Source organism: Rhamphochromis sp. 'chilingali' (assembly GCF_963969265.1).
Source record: "Rhamphochromis sp. 'chilingali' genome assembly, chromosome: 13".
Classification (NCBI taxonomy): Eukaryota; Metazoa; Chordata; class Actinopteri; order Cichliformes; family Cichlidae; genus Rhamphochromis; species Rhamphochromis sp. 'chilingali'.
The window spans coordinates 27340224-27353369 of record NC_137940.1 but is presented as its reverse complement, the minus strand read 5'-3'; the positions used below and the strand labels follow the sequence as shown (position 1 = coordinate 27353369).

At 41.8% G+C, this 13146-nt stretch overlaps 1 protein-coding gene across 1 annotated transcript; it reads left to right on the top strand.

Moving 5' to 3' along the window:
• Positions 1-891: 891 nt before the first annotated feature.
• reep2 (receptor accessory protein 2) lies at positions 892-12678 on the top strand. The gene is made up of 8 exons (XM_080900231.1): positions 892-1125; positions 3045-3117; positions 6273-6349; positions 6612-6732; positions 6836-6949; positions 8169-8349; positions 9554-9720; positions 10739-12678. Exons 1-8 carry the CDS (start codon positions 1094-1096, stop codon positions 10808-10810), a joined length of 837 nt encoding a protein of 278 aa, XP_080756357.1. The 5' UTR covers positions 892-1093; the 3' UTR covers positions 10811-12678.
• Positions 12679-13146: the final 468 nt, after the last annotated feature.

Below are 13146 nucleotides of genomic sequence, written 5' to 3'. Positions count from 1 at the left end.
TTGTTTCGTTCTCTGTCATGATGATCCCACACTGCTTCAATAATGTTGAGGTTTGGGGCTTTGGGGAGGCCAATCCATGACTGATAGTTCTATTGTATGTCTTTACTGCATTGGCAGTATGTTTGCATTGGCTGAAGTGCAGTCCCAAACCAGTCCTTGTTTGACTTGAAAGATGCAACACTGGTAGATCCCTTGTAAATGTTTCATATGTTAGTGTTAAGTGGCTTAATTGAAACAACACAAACATTCCTCTGACAATGGTCGGGTACAAGGACTGGATTGAAAATCGCTAAAGAAGCAGCCACTTTCAAAAGAAAAACTTTGAAAGACCCACGGGAAGTCTGGTTCCTTAGAGACAAAATATAAAGTAATCAGTGGTACTCTACAGGCTACTTACTTTTTGATAAGTTAACCACTCAGTTTTCTGCTTAACCGAGTAACTGTTATCAAATGTTTAAACTCAGTATCTTGTGGGACTGTGTTTAGTGTGTTTACATCTTTAAGTCTTCAGAGAAATGTTGAATCCCTCTCTTATGAGCCTAAATCATTTATCCACAGATCGGTCTCATGGACATAAAAAATAATGATCATAAAAAGGAGACCAGCACTGTGTGGGTTTTCACTAGGATAAACCTGGTATGACTGTGCTCGGCTTTGGTCCTTGTCAGTGAGCAGACTGTGATTGCACAGCAAAATTATGAAAGAAAAGGATGAAATCAGTTCTTTAGTAGTTTAATAACCTAATGTAGATGACTAAGGTTGTATTGTGCGCCACTGTTGGTTAACTAGGAGGAGCACCATGGGCCACATTTTGAAGCTAAAACTACAGATTTATCAGAGTGAGTCTGGCCCTTTAAGAGCCAGTCGTGTTCATCAGCGGTGGTGTTGGTGGTGATAGAGAGCAGAGCAGTCTGGAGCTACACACTGCAGAGCACATCTCCAGCTGCTGTTAGCCTACCTGACGGCACAGCAGCCTTCTGGCTCTCATCACAGCTCGTCCTGGAGGGGAATGGGGGCCACCTAGCCCGCTTACTAGCCGACTAGATTTCCTAGAAGCTGGGGGGAAAGCCTCGAAGGCTGGCGGTCCAGCAAGATGGTATCCTGGATTATCTCGAGGATAGTTGTGTGAGTATGGGCAGGGTTGAATCTGTTTTTTTTATTCTTAAACACCATAACGGCTCCTTTCATCAGCTGTGTGATGCTGAACGCCGACTAGCTAGGCTGTCCGTTTCTTGTCCTTTTTATACATACACTTCACGTGTAGGGGAAAAATAAATACATTAGATATCCTGGCATTCAGACAGGGGCGTTTAAAGCTCCTGTGTTCAATAACCACAGCCGTTTCTTTAATCAGCACAATGATGCAGCACAATCTGCATCCAGCGCTTGCTAGCCGCTCGTAGCTAACGCGGGCTGGCTAGTCAGTAACTGTAACCACCTGACAGATAATGTGTTGGCAGGGAAAGTGCAGCCTGTTTAACATGCCAGCCTCGCTGCACACAAGTAAACAGACTCCGAGCTGCCAGCCACTGCTTTTTACTTTTAAATAGCCCTCTGTGAATGTAACTAGGCGCCGTACCAACACGAGTTGGTAAAATGTGGTGCAAGGCTAAAGAAGCCCAACAGCCCAGCCAGGGATGTGTGTCCATCCATTCATATGCCACTAGCAGTGGGGCTTAATAAGACGGACAAGCGGTATCAGCAGATCACTTCTAGGCCTCCACCTGAACACGCCACATCCACACTGTGTGGATGACTCAACTAAAGCCAGCTGTCGTTATCTTGATCCATTATGCAGACACTTCACAGTGCTGCACCGGTGCTGTCCCATCTCTAGTGAAATGTCCAGATACTGTGTGCTCATCAACTGCTAACCTTAAAGTCGAACATCATGATGCCTTTGGAAGGCCCAGGTGTAGAAATGATGCTTCATCCCTATAAATGTTCTGCTTTTCCTTGATTACATAAGCAAACTGTTACTGTTATTGGCTTCCAGCTGCCTGCATCTTCCACTTCACTACACCTCAGGTAGTCATGTGTCTACTGAAGGCAAACAATGTGATTTGAATATGCATCATAATGCCCGCTGATTATCCAGCACACAAGATTAGTCATTTCTTGTCTTTGTGCTTTAAATGTGCATCTGGCCCAGTTTTTAAAGGGTGGTCAGCCTGTTTCTTTTCTCCTGTTTTTACAGCTAGTTTATTAGTCTAACCTAAAGAAGTGAACACTAAAATATTTCCTAGACTGAACAAGAGGACAGAGTGACTGTAAGGTCAGTAGTGGGCTTTCAATGAGGACACAAAGAGGCACAGGGCGTCTGCTCTGGGAGCCCGCTGGCTTGGAGGCCTGCTACGAGTCATGTCGGCTCACTGTACGGAGCAGCACACATCACTGAGCAGCGTAGTCGAACACTGGGACAGAAGACCTACTTAAGGAAGGGGGGGAAAAAATAATGCTAGGCTACCTCTGTAATTGGCATTCAACCTTTATTTACATTAAGGGTTTAAATCCAGCTATTGGTTTGCACTGTAGGCAAACTTGCATGGCCCTTCTGATCTGAGCTCTCCCTGCTGTCGCCTCACTCAGCGTTCAGTATCCTGTCAAATCAGCACATATCAGCACAGTGGCAGAGGATGCGATCAAATGCACATCAAAAACAAGGCTGTGTTTGCACAATGTCCCAGTGTGCACGTGTTCTAACACATGGTGACCCACCCCTGGTGGAAACTGTGTGTTTTTTCCATTTTAGCTCACTGCAGTCTTCCTGACTCCATTACATTGTTTCTACTCATTATCAGGCCACTTTGTTTTGACAAGTCACTGCCCAGCACTTCTTTCGTGGCATCACCATGCGGATTAAAACCACATAGACACTCGCTCTGCTCAAGTACATGTCGTCCTTTTGTGTTTCATAGAAGCTCAGAGCAGATGTGGCTGCTGTGTGGGAGTGCGTTTGTGAGGTGTCAGAGTCAACACCCAGAGGCCATGTTCTCTAGCTGAAGCCCCTTCCTCTGACCCAGTCTTGTCTGCTTTTTTTGCAGCCTTGCCTTTGGGACGCTCTACCCGGCGTACTCCTCGTATAAGGCCGTCAAAACGAAGAATGTGAAGGAATATGTGAGTATAACCCCTGGTTACTAAACTTCAGCAAACCATTTTTGAGCTCTGTCTGCTCTGTTTGACCTTTAGGGTGTTTTGCCCTGAGCGCCTGCCAGCTATTTCTCCTCTAATGTGTTGAGAATCAACATGTGGCAGAGAAATGCTCTGTTTCATCAGAGCAAGCTTATTAATTTCTGTTGTCATGTTTTCTGCAATGCCCGTTCCGTTTCTTTGGCCGTTATCATTTGAAGACTAACAAAAATAGGAATCATGCTTGTGATCGGGGTGTTCCAGACAAGGCTAGAGGCATGGGATTGCAGTTTAACTAGGACACACCAGCCTTCATAAAAGAAGGGCGTTTATGCACCATAAAAACACTAAAAAACGGAACAAATCCTGCACTTTGGATTCTTCCTGATTCTTTTTCCGTTCTGCGTAGATCTTTATGAAGTTCTGATTTATAAACCTGAAGCATTTATTGTGACAGGACCTTAAAATGTGGGACTTAGTTCAGGGTATTTTAACGCTACCCTTGCTAACATTATATGAATTTACATGCAGCTCCTGATAATTGCAGGGTCATGTTGTGCACTGTATTGTGAGAGCCTATCGGGATGAATTGGACTGAGCACTAGACAAGTAGCTGGTTGTTAAAGACAATAAAAGGTTGTCTGTAAAGGTTAAAGCAAATCCTATAATTCGTGTTAGGATGATTAGATGATGTCCCAAAGAGCTTCTTTGGCTATCTGCAATGTTTGGCTTCCTCATTTTTCAAGTGCTTTCAAGTTGAGATCTGGTGACTGTGGATGAAAGTCCGTGACAGTCGACACTCTTCAGTCTTCTTTTTGGTCTAGTCGTAGTTCTTGCAAAGAGATGTGGTTGGGTGATTTATTCAGCTGCTGTAGGAGTCTTTCTAAAAAAAGGGCACCAACTGAAGGGTTTAGCAGGTTAAGCACAGAGTGCACTTGGGTAAAGTTGATGCAGTGGAGGCAAAACCACCCCACAAACATGTTTCCGTGTCGGTTTGATCTACATCTACAAATCTTATCTTTTGTAATCTATGAGCTAGGGCAACAGTGACAGAAAAGAAAGGGGGGGTGCAAATGCACAGGAGTTAACTGGAGAAACAAGAGGAAGACTAGATCACAGCCTAACAAAGATGCAGAGGGGAAATCCGGATTAGGAAAATACTCAAATCTCCAAGCAGTCTCTCTCATGGATGCTGAAGGGTCTCTTCAAGGGTTGGATAGAAATACATTAGCAAGCTTTGCTCTGACCTCACGTCTCTCCGATGGAAACAGGAACACAATCTTCGGCAGTTTCACACCCCTATCAGATGGATGCATTATGATCGTGTTCATCACTTGCTGGAAAATACAAATCAAAACAAAACAGGTGCTGCAGCTTCAGAGTGTGGTTGGAAAATCTGCGCCAGTGCAGAGTTAGTGCTGGAGAGCTTTACACTTTCACAGCACTCGACATAGTGGACTCTCCATGCAAACACAAGAGGAGTGAGCGGTGTGTGTGAGTAGAGGTGTTATTGGGGTTGTTGGAATTTGTCCTAAATTCACACTAGGAAGAGGGGAAATAAGGCGCAGGGGAACTCAGTCGAGACAGAGAATGAAATGCAGAAAGCCCTGAAAACATTCAGAATGAAGTGGGGGCGGGGGCGGTGGGGAGACTAAGATTACAACAATAAACCAGGAAGAAACACTGGAGCATGAAACTGTTTTTACTTTTCAAAATGACTCAAAATTTCAAATCCTCAAACATTCAACAAAATTTTTTTCATTTTTTCTTTATCATTTTAGACCCCAGAATGTATTTTGTTTTAATAGTTAAACATTATTCATTATTTATTTATTTATTTATTTATTTATTTATTTATTTCACAATTGCAAATGATTCAGACCTGTGAAAATTGTCATATTTTTAAACGGATGTCTGTGCTGGATCCAGCACTGAATAACAGACTGTATTGCATTGCTCAAAAATAATTCAGGGGCACAAGTTTAACTCATAAACATGATGTGCCCTCCTGGAGGAGCTTTGAACATGAATGTACCTTTTCATGCTATAATTGGTTACAATGAGTGTAGCAAAAAGCAAAGCTGGACACTGATCAGTCAGGAGAGGATGCTAGACTGTTGTCTGTATCCAGGTGGTCTTGTTGTTGCCTCTCCTGTGGGCCCGTTGAAAGCACCTGCACCTGACTCACAATGGTTTAAGCTTCCTAAATGGACAGATTGATATCCCTGAAGTTTAACTGACTTTTTTTTAAAAGAAACATATATGATGAGATTCCACATGAATGATTTGCTTTGGTTTAAAGTGAAATAAAGGTTCCCTGTAAAGGGCTCAGTCAGTCTATTGGATGTTTGGACTAAAATCCAAAGGATGAAGATTGTATGAAACTGCCCGACCCTTTAATACAATAATGTTTCATCGTTCGGAAAGTGCCTGGGTTTTTGATCACTGTGGATATTTTTAAACACAGCTGATTGGGGCTCTTCCTGATTACTTCATCACTGCATGAGAGAGAGGTGGGGAGATGGCAGCACTCTGGCCCTCAGCCTAGATTTGCACTGGAGAACAGTCTCCTCCTGGCTGGTTACTATGGCAACCCACCCTCTCAGTCGCTGCTCAGGCAGACGGCCACAGAAGGAGCGAATATGGGGCGGGGAAGTGTGAGAGGGGGAGAGAAGGGAGACGCCATTTTTAGAGCTGCTCTCATCCCCGTTCTTCTCTTGTTTGGCTCATTTCTAACGAGCCAAATGATCCACCGTTTGGTGCATTCTCGCGGCTGCGTCCCCGTGGCTTGTTAATGTCTTTAAATGCACCATTACCACTCAGAGCTGTTCTTATGTTGAATGTATCAGTGTATTTGATAACTGATGATTTATCTGATATTAGCAACGAAGTTAATTTGCCTGTAAATGACCAGTTTAGAAGATGACTCGCATCTCTCTTTGTCTCAGATGTGCCCATGCACAGTGATGTGATGCGAATGGACTGAAGCATGTGTCCGATTTCTGTGTAGGGATGTCTGTGTGCGTAACCTCTGTTTAGTGCCACGTGTCTCAGCACATGCGAACTGGATGCTGTGGGTTTTCGTGTACTATTTTTAATCATGTTCTCTCCCTCCGCGTGTGTGTGTGTGTGTGTGTGTCCAGGTGAAGTGGATGATGTACTGGATAGTGTTTGCATTGTTCAGCACAGCAGAAACAGTCACAGACCTGCTCCTATCATGGTGAGTCGGGAGCTGCTTGTGATTGTAACCCTCTTTCTTCACGCGCTTATAATAAATGAACCACTTGTAAAATTAAAAAAAATCAATAGATGCTTTAATGTTCTGCTGCTGATTTTTAATACAATAATCTCTTGAAGGATCTTTTTTGTTTTTTTCCTACTTTAGCATCCTAATCTATACACCACTCATGCATACCTTTTGCTCAGTGTGTTGTTTCCTTTACGTCTCTGCCGATTGATTAACTCTGTGTTTAATTATCCAGGTTTCCATTTTACTTTGAGCTAAAGATTGCGTTTGTGATCTGGCTGCTGTCTCCGTACACCAAGGGCTCTAGTGTCCTCTACCGCAAGTTTGTCCACCCCACCCTGTCAAATAAAGAGAAGGTAAAAAGAAAAAGCCCATCAAAATCTGATGTGAAGTCCACACTGAAATGATATGACAGTGTCGTCTCTAACTCCTCCCTGTGTACTGTCCTTTGTGCTGCAGGAGATAGATGAGTACATCGCACAGGCCAAAGACAGAAGTTATGAGACCATGATGAAGTTTGGAAAACGGGGTCTCAACCTGGCTGCTAACGCTGCCGTCACTGCAGCCACCAAGGTGACTGTGTTTAAATGTCCCCACATAGATGCCTCTGCTTTTCTGTTTGCATGTGAAATACGAACTTCGGCCAAATGGTAAATAATGTTGTTATTAACTCACTTGTACAGCTAGAAAAGAGGACTGAGATGACTGTCAGTAGTTGAGCTTCCTCTAACAATTAGTCTCATAATTAAGTGGGCTCCGAATTTATTTTCTAAATGAGTTTTTTGTTCTATTCACGGAAGAACATTAACAAACCTCCACCAAGCCAGCTCACTCTGTGGGCAGTATTTACTTTAATGGGACCTCTTACTGTAATGTACATAATAAAGTGACAGGTCCCTATATATCATCTCTACATCCCCAGATGCGTATGCTTTCAGATAAGAGTTTTAAATAGCTCTACATATCATTATTAGCACTTTGACCTTCAGATCAATGTATAGATCTTGAAGGAGAGGTCAGAGTTTGACATGATATTTGAAATCTTTTTATTTGTTGACTATACACAACACATTTGTAAGAATCACAGTTTCTAAGGTTTAAGGCTTTTTTGTTGGTTTTCAACCAATAAATAACTAGGATGACCTTTCATGGTGGATGTGCATTTTATGTGACCAGGTGACTGGACTAAATAACTTTTTCTGACTTTCGTCAGATTAGCTGTGCAACTGTAATAGTGAAGCGTGCTATTAGATACTGAACAGTTGTTCTTGTAAGCTGCGAAACAGGAAGTTGGCGCTACTAAATCATTATGTACTAAAGGCTTATAGCTGCTGCCGACACTTGTTCTGTATTTATAGTAAAGCTTGTTGTTTGTTCCTTAATACAAAATTCCATATTAGTTAAACATGCACTCTCTAACATTTGTCATTTGTCCCAAACACAGGATCACAGATCGCATTTATCAATGTCCTCAAGTATTCACACACACTTGTTTGTAAAGGCAAATATTGTCCGTGCAGCTGCTTTTTATTAAAGCTCCACTTGGATTATTTTCATATTGATTACCCTGTTGATTATTCTGTTTAGTAAGTTAAATAATTGTAGCCAAAATTGGTCATCTCACTTTCCCAGAATCCAAAGTGGGGTCTTCCAAATATTAATCAGCTTCACCACATAATCATTGGCAGATTTTTAAAAAATGAACTTTTGAAAACTGTTTTCTTCTGAGCTCTAAGTAATGGTGGTTTTGCATATCTAATATGCCTGTTTTTGTTCCTGCTGTGACGCCCAGGGGCAGGGCGTGTTGTCAGACAAGCTGCGGAGTTTCAGCATGCAGGACCTCACTCTCATCAACGCTGACGACGAGCTGGCTCTGCACACTCCCGATGCCCGCATGAGACGGGACCCCATGGATGAGATGAGCTCGGGCGCGAGCACCCTGCCCCGGGCCAAGAGCACCGCTGCACGGCAGAGTAAGGCCGCACAACACGCATCTCCCACACGACATCAGCAGCAGCTTCACGTAGAGAAACACGGAGTCGTACACAAGTGCATGAATACACACAAGCTGTGTTTGCAGCTTGCTGACTGACCCAGAGCGTGACGACGAAGACTTCCTTTATTTAACTTCAGAGCAGGACTGGGACTACTTCGGCCAAGTGGAGTCATGTGATTTAAAGCACTGCAGGGTGGGAAAGAAGGGTGGCTGAGGGAGGCAGTGCAAAGAGGATCGAGCCAGGGTGAAAACATGTGATCCCAGTGGGAGGGGAGGCTTGGAAGGAGGTCTCTTTGTGTCTCGCTGCACTGCCGGCTGGCTAACTGTGTGGGTACAAGCTGTGAGCTGAATACAGAGAGACACTGAAACAATGAAGTCACGGGGCCGAGTGGTGCATTTTAATATGTACAATGCATTTTTTTTTCCTTTTTGTTCATTTACACATGACTTCTAAAACCAGACTGAAAACAGCTGAAACAAAACACTGAAGTCAGAGTTCAACTGAAATCTGCCGTGGCGTTAGTAAATGAGTAGACCCTAACTTTTATGAACTAGCAAGTTCAAAATTATTTATTTTGGAATACTTTTCTTTTCTTTTTTATTCTAAATGATCTGCAGATCATCACTAAATTAACGAGTTGTAGCTTTGCAGCTCCTAAAGTTGCTGTTTGGGATTTTTCTAATTTTATTTAATAAAACACTTTTTCTATTCTAGATGTCACACAAACAGTTTAGTTTCCTTCCTAATTTAACATTTGCAAAGAAAACTTTGTAATCTAATGGACCAGTTCTTCTGATTTTATGTCTCCCAAAAGCAAAGGATAAAAATGATTTCACAAGCTAATTTGAGTCTCTGGAAAATGGGTAAATGAAAACAAAAAAACAAACACTTAAAAAGATGGAAGTGACTCCTTTTTTTTCTCTTTATTTTAAAACTGGTGGCTGTATGTTATTAAAAAAATAGATAAATGGAAGTCTCCACTAGGTGGCGTCAAAGGCTCTGTCTGTGATGATGCACTGGTTCAAGGCTACACCAAATAAATCTGTAAATTAAGCAGTTCTGTGGCAGCAGTAAAATGCAGAGGTGTGATGTTTGGTGTCTCTCAGATCATGTGGTGATGTCACTCTGAACACTCAGCTTCTCTCACTGACTGTCCATCAATCTCTGTCCTGTCCTGCAGCTCGCTCTGTGGCAGCCGCGTCCCTTATTGATGACACATCGTCCCAACACAGCTCTGACCTGTCAGACACAAGGACCGAACACTCTGATGAGGATGTGGGAGATAAAGGGCACAAACGCAGTACCAGTGTCAAGGCAACCAAGAAGCCTGCTGCTGCTAAGACAGAGGTAGAGCATACACGCACACATGCTTCGTAGATTTGTCAATCACAGGGCAATTTTCTTAAATTGTATATTACAACAGTCACTAGCCACTTTAAGTACACCTTCAAATGCTCATTACCCAGCAACTGCATTTAGCCATGTAGACATGGTTAAGATGACCTGCTAAAGTTCAAACTGAGCATCAGAATGAGGGAAAATGTTGTTTAAGTGACTTTGAAAGTGATTTGTTTGTTTTTTGGTGCCAGATGGGTTGGTCAGAGTATTTCGGAAACTGCTGAGGTTTTCCCACACATTCATCTCTAAGGTTTACAGAGACTGGTCTGAAAAAGAGAAAATATCCAGGGGCTCTACAGTCACCCGATCTCAGTCCTATAGAGCATCTTTGGGATGTGGGAGAATGGGTGTGGACAGAAATCTTACAGCACCTTGTTGAATCTGTGCCTTGAAGAATTCTGAAGGCAGACGAGGCCCCAGCCCTGTACTAGCAAGGTGTACCTAATAATCTGACCAATAAGTGTAGCATTGTCAGTATTTCCTAGTATTTTTTTCTTCCTCAACAATTAACCTACTTTAATTTGGTAATAGTAATATATGTATTTCGTTACTAACACAGTTCATTTCCAGTAAAACGATGATAAATGATTTAGTGTTGCACACATTACCTCTTGACCTACATTTAGTTCTGACCTACAAATTACATGTATGCGTTCACAAGCAATTAAGTGGCCTGTGAGTTCATATAATCATACCTGTAATTACACAGGCAAGTGATACTACCTGCACCAACTGTATATACATCAAATGTTCCTGTGGTGTTTTGCAGCATCAACAGTTCACTCAGAAATCACACGCTGCTCTTTATGGAGACTTTGTTTTCACTGTTTACACAGATTAAACATGCTTTGAGCAGCAGTTACAATGCAAATAATATTTGTACTTTTGTTAGTGAAACCACTCATTTTACCAGTCTTTGATTGATCAGCTCTAATAATCTCTCTTTATTTTCTTCTTCTGCGGCCAGACTCAAACCAAGACAGTGAAGAAGCCTGTGAAGAAGAAGACGACAACTAATAACGCAGAGACGCCACCATGAGTCCTGCAGCCCACACATGCACTGGCCTCCACTCGCTCCACCCACAGCCTGCAGTCCCTTCCTCCTGTTTGGTGTCCACACAAGTGCACATATACACTTTACATACATACATACATACATACATACATTTCAAATACAGTTCTGTTAAAGTTACAGGCCCTTGTTTATGTCTCGTTCTCTTTAAGGAGAATTTAGCTGAGATTTAACTGAGACTTTTTTCCTTTTTAATTTCACACAGGCCACAGTCTTCAGCTAATCTTGACCTGACCGTGTGATAGAAATCGTCCAAAGTTTGTCTTTTGAAGCACTGAAAACTGGAACTCTGGGCTCTCAGTATTTTGCCATCATTTTAAACTAAGGAGAAAAAGGCAAAATCTCCTTTGAGGCCTACATTAATTAATGAGTGGATGAGTGTGTCCATCCTTACTGCTGTTAAGCTCAGCACACCTGTCACTCAGGACCAGCCTGTCTTCACTCTTTTACAGCAGTGTATCCTGTCTTTGTTTAATGTTGAACTAATTCTTTTTTCTTTTTTGCGTCCAAAGTTTCATTGTTAGCTTGTCCTCAGCCTGTTTCCTCTGAGTGAGTCTGGCTCTGCCACGTTCAGGTCTCACTCTTTCACATCACACACAGTGCTGATGATGAATTATTTGTTCAGTGCTGGTTTTGTGATCCTCGGTCTGGACGCTACTCTGAGGTCATATGTAACTATGATCTGTGATGTTAGTAATTAATATGATCAGCTGTGCTCAGCTGGATCTGTGAAGGCAATGCTGCCAATGAGTGATGACTTTCATGCTGGTGTTTTTGAGCTAACTTGTCCACTTTCACTACAGAAGTGATGTTTGTATATCATTTCCTTTCAACATTACAAAGTGACTCAGCACCTCTGCGTTTTCTTTTACTCCTATCCAGCTGTGTGGTGACACTTGACCTGATTATTAGCATTTTTGCACACTGGAAGCTTGGATGGACTACAGAAATATGTGAATAGTGACACAAATAAAACTACTGCGAGTGATTATTTTAGTCTCAGATATGGAGGGAGAGTGAGAGCAGGCTGTGGGTGTTTCTAAAGTTACTGGACTTCTGGTTGTCAGCCACTGCATTATGTATACTGAGTACACGAGAGCATGAGAGGAGGTCGGTGCTCATTACTGCTGTCAGCAGTGTGACTCTTGAACCAGTAGGGGGAGCCAAAGCCCACCTCCACTGTTAGCTGAAGTTGCTGAACCACATGTAAATAGTAACCTTGACTGTATATACAGTATGAGCTTGCTTGCCTTATTCATTCTTTGGGCTTAAATCAGTTTTTAATCATTTCTGTGTATTTTTCATTCTTAGTCTTGACAAATCACACGCTCTGACTGAGACCAGAGGAACCTCAGACTTCAGTAAAGACTTCTGGTAGTAGAAGTGATTATTGAATTTTAAATTAACATGTTTACTTTTCTCCTTGAGACATTTAACTCCATCTCAGTGTAGGGAATCAGCTTGTAAATTTACATTTTATCTTTGGCATTTTAGGGCCAAAAGTTGGAAACAAGACTTTTTTTTTTTCTTTCTTCTCCTTAATTTAATGTTTACACTGAATAAAAACACATCGCATACTGAAAAGACATTTTGTGTTATGAAGAGAACGTTCTTCATTTTTATCTTGTGTCATTTTGAGATATTTATTGCTGATTATTTTGAGTTTAAAATCAGTATTATATACAGGGACGTTCATTTGTATCTTGTTTGTGCCAGTTCTCAAAGCTTCACATCAAAGAGGATAATTTCATGTGCCGGCACAGTGGTACCTAACAAGGTCATGTAATGGTCAATAAAATACTAATAAAGAACATTAAATTTGTCTATTTCTGTTGATTTTTGTGCAGCTCAAAGCAAATCATCTACACAACAGCCACTAAGTGGGAGTAGCACAGTTGTTTCTAGTAATGGCAAAGCTTCTCAGACCTCACTGAAGAAAGACAAACTGATTTTGATGGGGTAGGGTTGTAAAAAATATGTAAACGGTATTTTAACTGTGCTTTCAGAAATGTATGTATGTGTTTGTTTGTTTTTCCCCTAATATCTCATCATTCACTCATTCATTCATTTCAAAGTCTGCTAGCTCACTCTGGAGCCTCACCCTGTTTCTTGATATAGTTAGTCATCATCTAACCCACATGATGATTCTGTAAACAGAGAGATGATATACACTTTATTATCTGTTTCATCAACAAACTGAGTTTATTTATATAACTTCTATTCACAACAGCGGTCTTAAGACACTGTATATTGTAAGGCAGACCCAGCAATGTTAAGGAGAACATCAGCAATCAGAAAATCTC

Bases quoted from the DNA above. Each gene is read 5' to 3' on its own strand.
- reep2 (XM_080900231.1), top strand. From the start codon at position 1,094: ATGGTATCCTGGATTATCTCGAGGATAGTTGT. The intron at 3,118-6,272 runs GTGAGTATAACC...GTGTGTGTCCAG, and splicing joins CGAAGAATGTGAAGGAATAT to GTGAAGTGGATGATGTACTG. The intron at 6,733-6,835 runs GTAAAAAGAAAA...TTTGTGCTGCAG, and splicing joins CCCTGTCAAATAAAGAGAAG to GAGATAGATGAGTACATCGC.